This window comes from Cryptomeria japonica, chromosome 4 (genome assembly GCF_030272615.1).
Source record: "Cryptomeria japonica chromosome 4, Sugi_1.0, whole genome shotgun sequence".
Taxonomy (NCBI): domain Eukaryota; kingdom Viridiplantae; phylum Streptophyta; class Pinopsida; order Cupressales; family Cupressaceae; genus Cryptomeria; species Cryptomeria japonica.
The window spans coordinates 574,345,670-574,362,183 of NC_081408.1; the positions used below are offsets into that span (position 1 = coordinate 574,345,670).

A 16,514-nucleotide genomic window follows, 5' to 3' on the forward strand; every position below is an offset into this window, starting at 1 on the left:
CCTAAAATTATGTTTATCGCTATTTGTGTTGGAGCTGTCTTTCTTTCATATATTTTGTTGGGCTTTGCACAATCCTGGTGAACCATTTGTGGCGCAGCAGTTTTCAAAACATAAAATAGTAATTTGAGATAAGGGTTGAAAATTTACAAGTAATTTAAAATGCAATTTTTAATAATATTTAGGATAGTAAATTAGTTTTACTTTCAAATTTAAATAAACAAGAGTTGAGTTGGATAATGATTATTGAAATAAATTGATTAGGAGTAGGTATTGAAGTTGAAATGAGAGAGTTAAGATTTGTATATTTTGTAATATAAAATTTTGTTAATAAGATATTATGTGAGAAGATGAATAAATAGAATTTAATTATAAAATTTTAAATCAAATTAGAGATTTGAAATAATAAAATAAAAAATGGAGTGTTTGGAATGGCTTAACACTAAAAACAGATGAATTTCAGTACTGTTGATATATACAAAACAATCCAATCATACAAAGATCCACTCCAAAACAGACTGAGTTTATTCCAACTGTACTGAGTCGGTTCCTAATGTCATATGTTTTATAGTATCTACTAGTGCAATTATTGGGATTAGTAGTTTAATCGCTCAAAGTCAAAGTCCAGTACTTAAGCATACGCAACTAGCAAAAATATACCCACAGAATTGTTTTAATTACAGCGGCTAGTTTGTAAAACCGCCAATTACTCGGAGATTGCTGCGCAATTGAAGGAGAAATTGCTTTCTCCCGTTTATTCTTTATCAGTATAATTATTTAATTTTAATTTATTTTTCTTTATACCTAGACTCTCTTATACATGGTTCAGAAGGAAAGGCTATTAGATTAGCTAATTGTTCTTTTGATTTGTTTATAATATCTGCAATTTTTGCTTCTCCGTTATGTAGCCAACTTGGTAAGGATTGTAAGGAGAAATTGCTCACTCTCGTTTATGTTTTTATGAATATTATTATTTAATTATTTTCCTTTCTTTTTCCTTATAGCTTGGACTCTCTTATCTATGTGTCGTACTAGGAGGAAAGGCAATGAAATTAGCTAATTGTTCTTCATTATGATGAGGAAAGCGTTGATCTTGTTTATAGTGTCTGCAATTTTTGCTTCTCCTGCATGTAGTCAACCCGGTAAGCCCTACGATTGAGATTATAGACTTTTCAGGTCCCTTGTGATATATTTTGCGATGCATGTCTCTGATATGTGTTAATAATGTTTGCAGGATTCCTTAGCCTCGACTGCGGAGGAACTGAGAATTACACAGATGATGCTGGAATACAGTGGATTCCAGATGACGCTTACATCAATTCTGGACAAAAAGTGAGTCTTTCAAATGTGACTGTTGGAGGAGAAGCATCACGGCAAATGAACGGCCTTCGAAGATTTCCCGAGAGAAGGAAGAGTTGTTACCAGTTAACTCCTCTGGAGATTGGAACAAAATATCTTCTCCGCGGAATATTCGTTTATGGGAACTATGACAATCTCAACTCGCCTCCGCAATTTGATCTTCTGCTAGATGCCGACGTTTGGGACGGCCTGTCATTTAGTGATTCAACAACTTATGTTGTTCAGAAGAAAATCATTTTCATGGCAAAGTTCGACCCAACTAATGTCTGCCTTGCACGAATTAATGAGAGTCTTGGAATACCCGTTATTTCGTCTTTGGAGCTGCGCCCACTGAATCAAAGCATGTATTGGCCTGTTAATCAAGATTATTCACTTTTGAGGCTGGAGAATAGCAATTTAGGAGCTCGAATTACGGACAATGACGTCAGGTAAGCTTTTCATACCATACAATATTTTCCATCTGCTGTTAACAGGAGGACAAAACCCAGGGATGGGTTTGAAGCAAAATTTAAAGGCGAATATACCAAAAACCAGGTAAAACAATTCACGAGTACTGAAGATTTCTAATCGTGGGTTTAAAATAAAATTAACCTACTTCGTGAAGACAGCAAGAATTTAGTATGCTTCTACGGGAATTGTGAAGGTAGATAGTAATTTTTTACTTTATTTATGAAGAAAAGTGGTAAATAATTTATTGTGTCTTGTATCTAGTGTTTTTGCTATGTTAACGATTTTTAAAATATTTGACAATAAATAGGTATCCAGATGATCCATTTGACAGAACTTGGTCTGCCTATCCAGAAGGTTTTCCAAATATCACAAGTAAGATGAAAGTATCTATTGGAGTGGCTTATGACCAACCTCCATCTCGCATAATGCAAATAGCAGAAACAAGCTACCCCAACTCTCCCTCGGTGATGGAATTGCCCTTTCGTCGGAGCAAGCGATACGGGAACCTTTATATTTCAATGTATTTTGCTGAGTTGAAAGCTGATTTGAATGCAACTAACCTTCGAGAATTTGACCTGTTTCTGGATAATAACAAGCTTAATGGTGATCCTATACAGCCTATGTATCTTCAGTCATCAAACATATCTGTCGTCATACCTTATGGTATTACTAATTATATGGCGTTTCGTTTGCAAGCAACGAATCGTTCCACTTTGCCTCCAATAGCAAATGCTCTTGAAATATATCGTCAAAGTTCTCAACATCAACAAGGAACTTCCATTAAGGACGGTATGTATTTAGATAACAAATGAATAATGGTTGAGACATTTTAGCAGGTAAACTTATCTTTCATGTTATCTAAATTCCATTACGATCTCTCTATTACTTATCGTTTAAATTTTTTGTTTTAAATTAGTATTATCTTACAAGATAATATCTTTTACTAGTTTAGTATAGTAATTTAAAATTCATTAAAAAAAGTTCTTGAAATTATTTTGAAATTATTTGGTTATCAATATGATACTATGTTGCATATTATTCATAATATTTATTATAAAATATGATATCTATAAAAAAGATAATTTGTTTAAAAGAATATGAAAAAAATCTTCCTTAATAGTGTGAGCATCTATATGATTGATAAACAAATATATGAAAACCAAAATATAGCTTCATTTATTTGTTCTTACTATCTAATAATGGTTTTCATGAAAAGAACCCACCGTTGAATGTCATGAAAGAGGGATTTAAATGTAATCAATCTAAAATACATTACACAAATTTAATGGAATTCAGATAAATGAATATGATATGGTGATGTAGGTAACATAATCAGATTATTTGTTATGGTGGATTTTCTAACATTATTTGTTACGGTAGATTTTCTAACATTTTTCTTAAATTTTTAAATTGTAGTAGAAGCTATAAACAACATTCAACAACAAATAAATTACACTTATGTTGGCGATCCATGTTTGCCAGTAAGTTATTCATGGGATTGGTTACTTTGCAATCATGATCCATCACCTAAAATTGTGAACTTGTAAGTATCAGTTTAAGCCCTCATTTACTTCTTTTTAATCACAACTTGTTAACTCAATTTGACATTTGTAATTTTTTGGTGTTCAGGAATCTATCAAAAAAAAGATTAAATGGCAATATTCCTACTAGCATTAGCAACCTCATAGCCCTTGAGATTATGTAAGTTTTTTTTCAAAAAATTACATACATAAATAACAAATTGAGATTTTATGTTTTTGTTAATGAAATGCATGCTTCTTGAAGATCACTTCTATTTATATTAAACTAGAGAAAATTTATAAATTTATATTTGTCTAGAGAGGAAATAGCTCTTACAAGTCCTTTCATAGAGTTACAATATGTTGGTGATTCCTATAGTAGTAGTCTATTATAGACAAAAAAGGAAGAAAGATATACTAAAGAAACCTTAACATTATAGAGAATAACTTCAAATTATGATATTCTTTTAGTTAGCCTTGATCTCAAGAGGAATTGTTATCAATTAAAAACCTAGCTTACTTTCCTTAGATCCATGATTTCTACCGCTTATTTTAGAGTGGTCGTTTCATTGCTTTTATTCTTCTCTAGTTTTTCTCTCTTTTTCCTTAGCACATGTGATAAATGGTCATCATGACTTACTTATCTTCCCTTTATTTACCATTTAAATTCCATTAAGTAGTGGAAATCTAACTTCTTAAACCATCTTTTGCAACACAATATATAGATCCTCACATAGTTGCTTCTTGATTGTATATGCAATCATGACTCTAATAGCTTCATTTCTTCTCCCAAACCTAATAGAAAACCAATAAATATTGTTGGTGCATCTACATTGAAATTGTATCAATGATTTGCTAATAGAAATGCATAACCTAGTACCCACCTAATTGCATGAATCACTATTCTTGCCTTAGTCTTGGAGATTGTTTTGAGGTTGGCCTATGAAATTCCTCCCAAATGTCATTTGTTGCCACTTAGATATTTGAGAAACACTACTATTCATAATCAAATAGTACAAGAACTATTTGGGATGAATGAGGATGATAAATTCAACCAATTTAAAGTTTCACCATCCTTATGTAACCACTCGCTCATGCTTGATTATTTATCATCAATATTTTATATCTCTTCACCATTTGTTCCATGAAGTTTGCCAAATCAAGATATAGTTACCTTCAGTTGTACTTGAATGATGTATATAATTTGTAATGACAATGAAGGTCATATTATCTTATCTTTGAAATATGAAATGATCTCAAATTACCTCTTACAACTTCATCAAAATTCAATTTTAAACAATTGTATATGTATTTTGAACTACATATCAATTATAATTATCTTGCTTATTTGAGCATCAACATGAGATCAGTACAAGCTCCTTATGAGCAAACACTATGTAAATCACCTATTGGAGATGAGTAGTCACCACCTATAAATCCACTTTTATCTTGAAGCCACCTCCATATTCGAAGTCAATAATGGATAGCCAAGAGACACAACTTAAAATTCCACATTTGCATTCCTATGAAGAATTGAACTTGAATCTCTACAATAAATACCAAATGTTTTAACCAATTAAAATCAATTCCTTAAACACTATTGTATATATATTAAAATTTAAATATACCAAATATACCACCCAATTAACAGTGTACCAACTTTTTTATTTTTGAAAGAAAAAAGACCACCATTTTACCTAACATTAAGACTATTCTAATATATACTCCTCTCTTGATGGTTAGTTTTCACGGTTATACTAAAATGTTTTATAAACTTTATGTTAAATTTAATAGATTAACGGGACACTAAATGTAGATGGCGGTAAATCATCACACAAAAGAGAGAACCCAAATTGGGACCAAGGACCAAAAGTATAATGACACGTGAAGCCTAAGCATAAATATATTCTACTGTTTGCCAGGTGTTTGCTTAGTCTTCGAATACTAAAAGTCGTTCTCAAACTCTCTGTTTTTGCAGTGATCTTTCTAATAACAATTTGAGTGGAACGATACCTGAATCACTGTCTAGTTTGAAAAACTTGAAAAATCTGTGAGTATGTTCTTGATGTTCACATTTTCATGAGCACTTTATCACACTAGTTGAGCTATTGTTTTATGTCAGCGGTTGTCTTTGACTGGTCATGCAATTCAGATAGAGGATAATGTTTCTAAATATGATTGTATTTTGTAACCTTTTTTAAGTAATTTAGAGAACAACAACCTCGTGGGACCAGTACCAGTGGCACTGTTAAACAACAAGAACCTAAATCTGAGGTGACAGTCTTAAAATTCATTACAAAGGACAAAGTGTTGTGGATATGTTTTTTTGTGTTGGGAAGATATCTGTTTGGTTTGAAATCTTATAGCAAGGACTTGGCGTCTTGATGCATTCATACTCATTTTTTTCTGTAGCCTTTCTGGAAACGTGCATCTTTGTCAAAAAGATGAAAATGGGTGTAGCAGCACAACTACAAACAAAGGTTTGATTATCGGTTTGGCAACTGGTGGTGGCATAGCATTAGTCATCCTTTCAGCTGTTGCCCTACTAATTATTCGTAGAAAGAAAAAAAGAAACCAAGCTCCAGGTTAGTATGAATTTCGAAATTTCCTTCCTTTAATTCAACTCCAATCTAGGGATGTAAGCCTTTTAAAGGAGAAAAGTATGCTCATAAAGATGCAATCCGTTTTCTCCAGTGCCGACAAACCTAATAGAACCAAGTTCCAGAAAATATAGCTACAAAGAGGTCAAAGAAATGACTGAGAAGTTTAGTAGGCAAATTGGAAAAGGAGGATTTGGTCCTGTATTCTATGGCTGCTTAAAGAATGGACAAGAAGTAGCCGTCAAAGTATGTTCTGAAACATCGAAACAAGGATCACGGGAATTTACAACAGAGGTTTGTTCGATTCTCTCACTAGTTGGTATTTTTCAACTTGTCCATAATATAGCTCAATAATTTGGTATTGAATATCTCCTGGTTAAACGAGAATCTGTAACTTGCAGGTTGCATTGCTTTCGAGAGTCCACCATAAAAATCTAGTGGCTTTATTGGGCTATTGCTGTGAAGGAGAATACCGAATATTAATTTATGAATTTATGTCAAAGGGAAATTTGAATGAACTTCTACATGGTAATTTTATCTTCCATTTTGTTTTGTTTTGTGTCTGATATGATAAACACAGTTTGAATTAACTTCATCCCATGGAATTTTACTTCGTACTCACTGTAGATTGCAAATATAGTGGTGACTTATGGAATCCATAAGAGGTATAAAATTCCTAATTTACATCTTTCTCAAGAGAATTAAAGGGATTAGCATTCATGTAGGTTTCCAATTCTCTTAGGAAAAAAAAAGGGCAATTCAGTGAAATGATAATAATCTATTTTTGATGGAGTATTGAAATTGTCTGTGAGTTTTTTTTCGCTATTTCATATAGGAGCATTAGTGTATATTACAAAGAGTCGAAGATTGAATAGTATGAAATGATCTTAACTTCATTCTTTCTATCATAACTCAAGGATTTTGAATGGTGTTGGATGACATAATCAGGAGACATAACATCATCCTCACCAATTGTCTTTGACTAATTAAATTGTAATACATTGATCTAATGATTTATTTTTATTTGAATAAATATAACCTTAAAATTCTTCTCCCATCCTTGTTAAGAAATTTAAAACTTAATTGATATGAACGAAAAATCTACGCTAACATTTAATCGTAAAATACCCTTCCCACCAGTTTCCAAAATTGGAGACATTTGATACAAACAAAAGGTCAGGTTTGCAGTATTATTTTTATTTTTTAAATGTCAAAGATATGTTACCTGGTCTTTTTTAATATTGTACTTAGTAATTGACCCGTGAACCAATCCCACATTTTAATTTTCTATGATTAAGAATACACGTGCTTACCTATAAAAGGAAGAAAAAAAAATGAAGTGTAGTTCTACTAATCTTTGAAAGTCTGATATATGGTTTTATGGTTGTAGGGTCATCTGCAGCAAAACAGTGCCTAGACTGGGAAACCAGGCTTGACATCGCCCTAAATGCAGCTCAAGGTAATTCCCCTTCCCAACATAAGCTTATTTTTTAATTTTTGAAGTTTGTGAAAATAATTAGTGTTATAATAATCAGGTTTGGAGTACTTGCATGCTGGTTGCAAACCTCAAATAATTCACAGAGATATAAAATCATCCAATATATTATTAAGTGAAAGAATGGAAGCGAAAGTAGCTGATTTTGGGCTATCAAGAGAGGGGCCAGCTAGTGAAGCAACTCATGTTTCAACGGATGTGAAGGGCACATTTGGCTACCTTGATCCTCAGTAAATTATTTCTATATCTTATTTCCTGTAGTCATTAGTGTTACGTCGACTAAATTAGAGCAGATGCTGATACTGCTTTTCTCTTTTATAACAGATTTAACGTAAGTAACAATTTAACAGAAAAATGTGATGTGTATAGCTTCGGCGTTGTAATTTTAGAGATCCTATCTGGAAGAATACCCATTGATACAAATTTTTCTGAGGAACAGTGTCACATTGTATCCTGGGTAAGCACAAGCATGGAACTGTTACAGCTTAACACTTTTAAATCATTCAATAAAAAATCAATAATTTGATTACGTGAGTTTTTTATTTATTTATGGTTGTAGGCAAGGTCTCTGATTTCTGAAGGCCGTATTGAGAGTTTGATAGACGCAGAGGCAAGGGAAAACATTGAGTTGGGTGTAATGTGGAAGGTCGCAGAGTTGGCATTGTTGTGTACAGAGAGCCAAGCAAATAAGAGGCCCAGCATGAGCGAAGTTGTGACAGAACTGAAAGAAGCTGTTGGACTACTACATACAATAGATAATTCAGATTCTATATTGATGAAGGACGCTTCCTTTGCTATACATTTCTCATCAGCAACCGATGGGAATTCCCTCCCCTCTGCCAGATAAGATAGACTATGTGATGCTCGTATAAATAGTACTACTTACATTACTTTTGCTGAAACTTCTGTTTGTGTCACAGGCAAGAATATAACATAGGGATTGTTATGTACAAAAATCTAATGTTTTATGTAGGGGTGCGTATTTTGTCTTTGTAATTATGGTATTTGTTTTGTTAAAAAGTATAAGCAGAATTGCATTTCAAATAATACAATAACAATATCAAATTGTTAGTTTACCATTTTCAAATTTAATGTGGATAAAAAATTTAAGGAAACATCAAGAAATATTATGACAAATTGATTTTTAAAGTATTATGTATTTTATTTCAGGATTTCAAATTTCTATATTATAGATAAATATTTTCTTAATAATGCTTTCAAATGCAATACAAAATATTGCATTATTTAAAGAGATTATCATTATAAAACTTGTACCATAAACAAAAAAGAATTTAACCAATGTAAAATTTATATAAAAACTAAAAAATTCAAATTATATAAATTAAAATTCTAAATCAATCCAAAGTGTTCGTTTGGATGGAAGTATCAGCATTACAATTCTATATAAATGATATAAGTGTCCTTAAAATATTATAGAATTGTCATTATTTAGGGCTAATACAAATTAACCATTGAAAAATTTAGTTTGACTTAGATCTCCATTCACATCATTGTGTATTAGAAAATTTGAAAATCATGCATTTTAGTTTCGTAGATGTTGCATTCATTCTTGGATCTTAAAAGCCTAGCTTTTTTTTTTTGAGGGATCAAGCCTCTAGTTGCATATATAGGTAGTAGCTACATTCATACCAATAATTATTGGTAGATTCCAAGACATATTGTGAGCTCAACATTGGAATTTCATGAAGGTGAATTTAAAGTTCAATACTTTTTTTATTTCAACATTTGAGTTGCTTGAGATCTAAAAAGAGAAAGACAACTTTCCCAAAGTATATTAAACATGGAAATCTCAATGGTTTGACATTAGTAAAGCTGCCCTATAATAGATGCATGCAACATGAATGTGCAAAAATTGCATGACAATTTTGTTGGGTCAATAGAGATTAGAATTCTACAAAATGATATATAAGGGACATTTTATCAAAAAAAAATATTACGATTATCTTTGTAGACATTAATTATCTTAAAAGTTTTGTCAAATTTGTTTCATGTAGATATGCTTAATAAATATTACATCTTTAGATACATTATTTTATATTTTTGTAGCATTGCATTATTCCATAAGAAAATATTTAAGTGAATGAATTCAAAATTGTACAAACTGCAAAGATTTACAAAATGTTTACTATGGAGTTGCATAAAGGTTTAAATTTTCAATGTCTTAAGAAATGTGAAGATTGTAATAAGAGGTAAGAATATTTAGTCAATAAAGATACAAATAGTTGATTATTTTAATATTTTTGGTTAAATTTTTAATATGCATACTTAAAAAAAAATATATGTAAAACTAAGGTATGAAAAATGATAGTGTACAAATGGTTAGTAGGTACACAATAATTGGATAAGTAATTGTGATTAGAATATTATTTTTCTAAAAGTGAGTTCTTAAAATATTGATAATTGTGGTTAGTAGGTACACTATAATATAATTTTTTTTCTTATTAAAATTATGAATTTCAATGCAATATCAACATGATAATTGTAGATATTGTGTAATAAATTCTTTCAATAATTAAGAAGAAAATGTAAATGACCTAAACCACCATAACTAAATGCACTTGTCATTTAATTTTTAGAGAAAGAGGATGAAAATACCATGCCACCGCTTAGGAGATAAAAAATATAATATTTGAAATAAATAAGTATATTATTTAAATATAGGTCAAGTAGAGTACAGGTGTCTGGTTCATTCCCAATTTAATATTTTCATCAAGTGATAAGAATATATCAACTAATAGTAAGAAAAGGATAAGGGGGTCTTAAGAAAGGAAAATACAACGAGTAAAATTAAAAAAAGAGATACACTTTAAATAATAGGTAAGGACTATGGGAAACAAAAATGATGACATAGGAAAGATAAATAAGGCCTAGGAAATGGATTAAAGGAAGAAATAAGATAATAATAAAATAATGGGACAGGGGCACAATAGGTGCAAAACATAATAAAAGAAATTGTAGAGCATGCAATCTCTATTATTATAATATACCCTAATATTTTTAGGCATATGATATATTCAAGGAAAATGTCTATTAAAGTAAAAGTATGGTAAAATCATATAGAAAACCATGAAATAATTAGGGATATAACTCCATCAAATACATTGATCTTGAATTTAGTTATGGAATTTAAATTGAGAGTGTATACTTATGTTGTAAAGTATCTAGGTAAAGTAGCTATTATATGCTTACAAGATGAAACACATATAAAGGAAATAGAAACATGTATAATAATTGAGAAACAAAAAATCAAGCACAATACAAAAATATTTTATGTAAGGATATGTTAGAAAACATGTGCCATACCATGGAATGCTTATATAAATTATTGAAACAAAATATAAAACATTTCTTTTATGTTTTAGGTCAGGGATTTATTAAGATCTAGACTATATAAGAAATAAGAAAAACAAAGCATAGATATGGTTGATCATAAACACTTGGTTATATATTAATGGAAAGAAGGAATCAAATAGATGAAACTAGAGATATAGAAATTAGAATATGGACAAATAAAAATTAGATATATGATAAATGTTCATGAAATTGACAAATGAGTCCAAGCTAGTACCATGTCATTATTGTTTTGATGGTGAAAATCAGCAAAGAAATGTAAAATAGAAAATTAGTAAGAATGACATTAAGGTTTCCACCAAAATAGACCAACAAGAAATCTAAGCAATGGTAAAGGTGATTATGTCATCAATGGTTAAATGGCAATGAAGAACAATCATAAGATTAATTTCATGCATGTTAGAACACTATAGAATAGTTTCAAATTTTTATTTTTTTTTAGCCATAACTTCTAACACTTACCTTATGAATCTCAATATTGAATAAGAAATTTGTAGCACCTAAGTAATTTAAATCGAACCTTTTAGATAATTTTTTTTCCCTAATCAATCTCTTATTTTCTTCAATGATAAGAATATGATTGGCATATAAAACTAACATTAAAACATGGTCATTAAGGTATTTTTAATACACATTTATCAACTTGACTCCTTGCAGAAGCTAGTTCTAATACCCATGCCTAGTATTTTTGTCATGACTACATTAACAAATATAATAACCTACTTTTTTTTACTAACCAAGTCATATTTTCCCTTCACCTTTAATTATTGAATCTTATTGAATCTTACCCATATGTAATTTTCATTTGCATATTTATAGTTGAATGTATTAATGACATCCATATAGAGTATATCAACATTAAATATTGTATTTATAGATAATAACATAATGAAAAAATTATAATTAGATACAATTGAAAAGATCTCATGTAAATAAATTCCTTCAGTTTATAAATTCCACTTTATAAATTCCACTTTATTGCCAACAACAACTTGAACATCTTTAATTAACCATCTACTTTGAGTTTTTTCTTTAACACCCACTTGCTGCTAATGAACTTCCTTGCTTTAAAGTACCAATTATTATACTAATAAAATTATTTCATCTCCTGTTTCAGGATGTCTCCCCAACATTCAACAATGATTTATTAATCATCAATACAAGTTAGAGAAATAATTGTAATAAATAACAAATCCTATAAAATTTCTCATTTATTGCTAGGAGGTGTTGACTTATGTTATGTAATTTCTTTATTATATTTTTATGAGAGATCAATTAGTGGGTTAGTTCACATTTCATAGTATTGTGCTTGTATTACACATAGTCATGACATACAATATTATCTATCAATTGTTGAAACAAATTTTGTAATTTTTTTTGTTAGCACTCTATTTTATTGTTACTTAAATAGTTCACAATCTTAATATATAGAGAAGTGTTTGATAAATTTCCTTAAAGAAATGTGCTCTCATGGAATATAATGAATGTAGATATGAAAGAAATTTATTTGTTGATATCATGTATCTAGGAATAGGTTGGTGATAAAACATTGAGAAAGGAACATTTTTGTCTATATTTTTAGCATTTGGTATTCCAATTTAAGACCAACTTTATGTCTTAAGCTGCCTATCATTTTTCCATCCATATTCTACTTTTTTAGTACCAACTTTTATGTGTATTGAATAATAGTTTATGATTGATTTATTTGAAAATATATTTGCAAGTAGTTGGGTAAATAAGTATATTAAATATTTATTTTTAAGGTCCGATATTCCATTACAACCCTTAAAAAGCATGTTTTGGTTGTGCGTTATATGTCAACGGCTTCAATATAAAGCCTATTGATGATTTGTCCTTGAAAATGTCTTGCACAAGACTATACCATTTTTTTCATCATCGACAAGGATTTTGTTGCATATAATTAGATCCATGGTAACAGATATTGCGCAAGATACATAGATAAGTTCAAATAAATTTGTATTGTTGACTAAAATAACCAATCAAAAGTGATTATTCAAAAAATAATTCATTTGAGTTTAGATGACAAGTATCAATAGTTACAACAATACTCACATTGTACAAACCATTTACACTATAATTAATGTGGACTTCATCATATAAAATATTAAATTTTATGACTTACACATAAAAATTAATGAACACTAAGGATTATTGACACAACTCTCTTTGTCATGATATAAAGCAGAACTCTCTCTATCATGATATAGTATTTCATGACTTATTGCATAAAAACTGACGAACACAATCCTTTGATGGATATAACAACTCTCCCTCTGTCCCTCCCTCTCTCCATGTGAAGTAAATATATTTGAGTGATAAAAGACATATTTGGAGGGTAAATATATTATATGTTTATTGATTAGCTTGGCTTCATACAAGGGTTTGAAACTTATGCAACCCTATCAAACCTAAGTGTGTAAGGACACACTAGTCCTAACCCTAATTTAACCTTTAAAAATGATTCATAATTACAATATAAATAAATAAAATCCATTAATTTACATGCTGCAATTACGTTAGTTGACATGCATGCAAATAAATAAAGTAAAACTTAACATTCATGCGGTGCACATCTAACATTAAAAACTTATCATGCATCATAGAAAAAATGAAGTAGAAGTAAAGAGTGCATGAAATAGCATGATAGTAGAATAACATGCATAATCCATAATTAATGCATCACGATCAAATAGCCTAACTGAAAATTAAATACAAACATGCATGCATAGATGAAAAGTAAATCATGCAAACAAAAAATGCAGGTTAGTGTAAAGAAGCAAAGGTGTGCGGAAACGCTTCCTACGCTAATCTTGAGAGGATGGTTATGCAACTTTCAACTTAAATATTACTAAGATATCAAGAAATGCACAATAAAGCATAAACAAAATAGCAATGAACACATAACACAGTGATTACCGTGGGGAAACCCTTCTGGAAGAAAAACCCCACCCTCCAAAACTCGCACAATGTATTATCAAATCAAGCTGATTACAATACACTTGCAATGCAAGTTCTTACAGGAGCGCATCACCACAACTCAAACTCAGAGAGACTCCTTCTAGCATCCAGTCTTGCAAAAAACTCAATTATCAAACTCCTCCCCAAGCTCTCCTTTTATAGTGATTTTACAACCTAGAAACCACTTGTGGTTTTACAAAACCATGGGCTTAACCACCATGCCACATGGTGCCCATTTTTGACATTTACATTTCCAAAATGGAAAAACAACCAGGTTAAAATAGTAATCCCGTCCATAATTTTGTCCCCTAGCTTAGACCCTCTTAAAAGTCACAAAATGAGTCATTAAGGCTCTAAAAATGGCCCACCTATATTCTACCATGGACAAGACTCATTTTTAACAACTCACTAACCATTTTCCAATGCATAAACATGTGGAAAACTACCTCAAACAAATTCTGGAATTTTCCAGAAAAAGACTGCAAGGTTGAGACACATGTTTCTCAACAGTTAGTGGGTTAGTAGGTTAGTGATTTTTATCTTCAGTTTTTTAGTTACATTTTCATGGTGACTTTCTGTCGCATTTACATTATTAGACCTCATAGGTCCTTTACATAGCTTTTCCTGAGACCATTTTGTTCATTTACAATAAAGATACAATACAATATACATCCTTCAATTATTACATATATTTTATCTACTTCTCTGTCTCTAGATGTGTCATCTCCATTGTTATCAGACTCACCTCCATCGGCAAATCTGGAGGATGAACATATGACCCAGGTGTTTTATCTGCCCAACCAAACAAAGCTTACACTTCCTAGATGCTCATGATAAGCTTTTGTCCCTCACGACAGAGTTTCCTAGCAAACTGCAACTAACTAGCGGGAATGAAACCTGTGCATGCATGTAGAACTAATAACCAAATTGTTGAACTAACTACATGTGTTATGGCAAGGGGAGAAATTAATAATTTGTTGACCAATTTAACCCTATTGGGATAGGTGAAAGAAAACACCCTTCCCTGGTTAACCCATAATCAAGCACACTTTTCGAGTCACTCATCACAAACAGTAAATCATTTCCCAATTATGAACACTTATTATTATTATAAATTTTATAATTTAATCATTTCATAGAACTTTAATTAATCTAAGTTCCAAAATTGAAATAAATATATAAATAATCTAATACCTTTAATCGTACATTTACTTATATAAATCATCTTCTTCTTTTTTTTTAATTCAATTGGTAATAAAAAGATAATGAATTTTGACAACAAATCAACCAGAAATATTATTGTTATCAAGACAGATAAGAAATCCAATTCAAGATTTTATTAAGGAGAACTGGTAAATCACCTGCTATCCACAGGAAATAATTCCTACACAATTCTCAATTTTTCGGTTGAAATTAGCCATCGATGGGAAATCTTAGCAAAAACATTGAGAGAGGAGAGTGCGATTTGGTACTTCCAGCCATCAAGTATGCAACGTGGAGAGTTAACCAGAACACACAAGATATGGGAGAGGGTGATACTTACAATTTTAAAACAAATCAAACTTGCTAACCAAATTGAACCCCTCCCCAATATGGACATATATATAAGCATTCGACTCAACAAAAAAAGATAAAGGAGGTGGATAATCTGTAGAAATAAAAAAGAGAAAGAGGACAGGAGGGAGTGCTTTCAGCCAAAGAGCATCGATTCTTCTTCTCAGACAAAACCTACAACATGCAAATCGATTTCCACGCACTTAATGGTGAAGGGGTAAGGGAAATTTTTTAACTACCACTTCAGCATCGCCCTCCCTCCAGACTTACCATACGCAGCCCAATTTGGGCAAACTGGGTCAATGAGGAAGAGGGGGTGATTCATTACAGACCAAACATTTAAAACTCTTCCTATTTCACCCCACCTAAATTCCTCATGCTGCGCAGTATGGGTAATTCATAGGCGAAGCCCAAATCGATTCCAAAAGAATCACTGCCAGCTTGGAGGGGAGTTTGACAAAAGAGAAATTTGCAAGAGGTGTCTACAGCAGGAAAAATAATTAAAACAGTGCACCATCTTAGCCAGGAATGGAGTGAGGAGGTAAGGGAAGATGTCTAACAAATCAGGCAATTCAAGAACATTAAACTGCAAGTCAATTTAAAGAATCTCTCAAGTAATTTGAAGAAATGAACTGAATGAGAGGGAAGTGATTGATTACTCATGCGAACCAAAACATTATTACCTTGCAATACCCACGAACAAAGAAAAGTTGCATTGGGTTTCTCAAGATTTCACCCAGCTACAGCAATCTGAAACAATGAAGTCTTGCCGTTTTCAGATGGAGAAGGGGCAATGAAACCTAGCTGCAAATAGACCTCCCTCGTTATGCTAACATGCAGACCAAAACAATCACTTGAGAAAATAATAATAGAGCCAGATTCTTGGACGTCCCAATAAGATAGTCGATCCCTATACTTATAATTGATGAAGTTGAGATTTATCAAAATTCATGGATTTATTTAATTTTTAATATTTAGATAATAATGAGTTTCACTTTTTTACACTTCAAAAAAATGGCTCTGCAAGTGAAAAACTGTTGCAATGTCTATGCGACATCTAATCTGCTATCGAGGTTTTTGTATGGCAACTTTCTGGGCTTCGGGAATAGATTTTATGTTCTTGCTAGCAGCCACCGGGAAGATGGCCTTATCTCGGCAGCAATGAAAACTCAGGAACAACAGACCTTC

The 16,514-nt window shown here is 31.2% G+C and overlaps 1 protein-coding gene across 1 annotated transcript; it reads left to right on the forward strand.

Annotated features, from left to right (window-relative positions):
* The first annotated feature begins 1,072 nt into the window (after nt 1–1,072).
* LOC131071032 (putative leucine-rich repeat receptor-like protein kinase At2g19210) lies at nt 1,073–8,268 on the forward strand. The gene is made up of 14 exons (XM_058006729.1): nt 1,073–1,139; nt 1,232–1,784; nt 2,114–2,595; nt 3,223–3,349; nt 3,436–3,507; nt 5,305–5,376; nt 5,529–5,600; nt 5,739–5,911; nt 6,021–6,220; nt 6,328–6,454; nt 7,317–7,385; nt 7,462–7,651; nt 7,746–7,878; nt 7,981–8,268. Exons 1-14 carry the CDS (start codon nt 1,073–1,075, stop codon nt 8,266–8,268), a joined length of 2,625 nt encoding a protein of 874 aa, XP_057862712.1.
* The last annotated feature ends 8,246 nt before the right edge of the window (nt 8,269–16,514 follow it).

Coding starts and splice junctions, on each gene's coding strand:
- LOC131071032 (XM_058006729.1), top strand. CDS start 1,073: ATGAGGAAAGCGTTGATCTTGTTTATAGTGTCTGCAATTTTTGCTTCT. Junction 3,350..3,435: donor TCACCTAAAATTGTGAACTT/GTAAGTATCAGT, acceptor TTTGGTGTTCAG/GAATCTATCAAAAAAAAGAT. Junction 5,912..6,020: donor AAAAAGAAACCAAGCTCCAG/GTTAGTATGAAT, acceptor CGTTTTCTCCAG/TGCCGACAAACCTAATAGAA.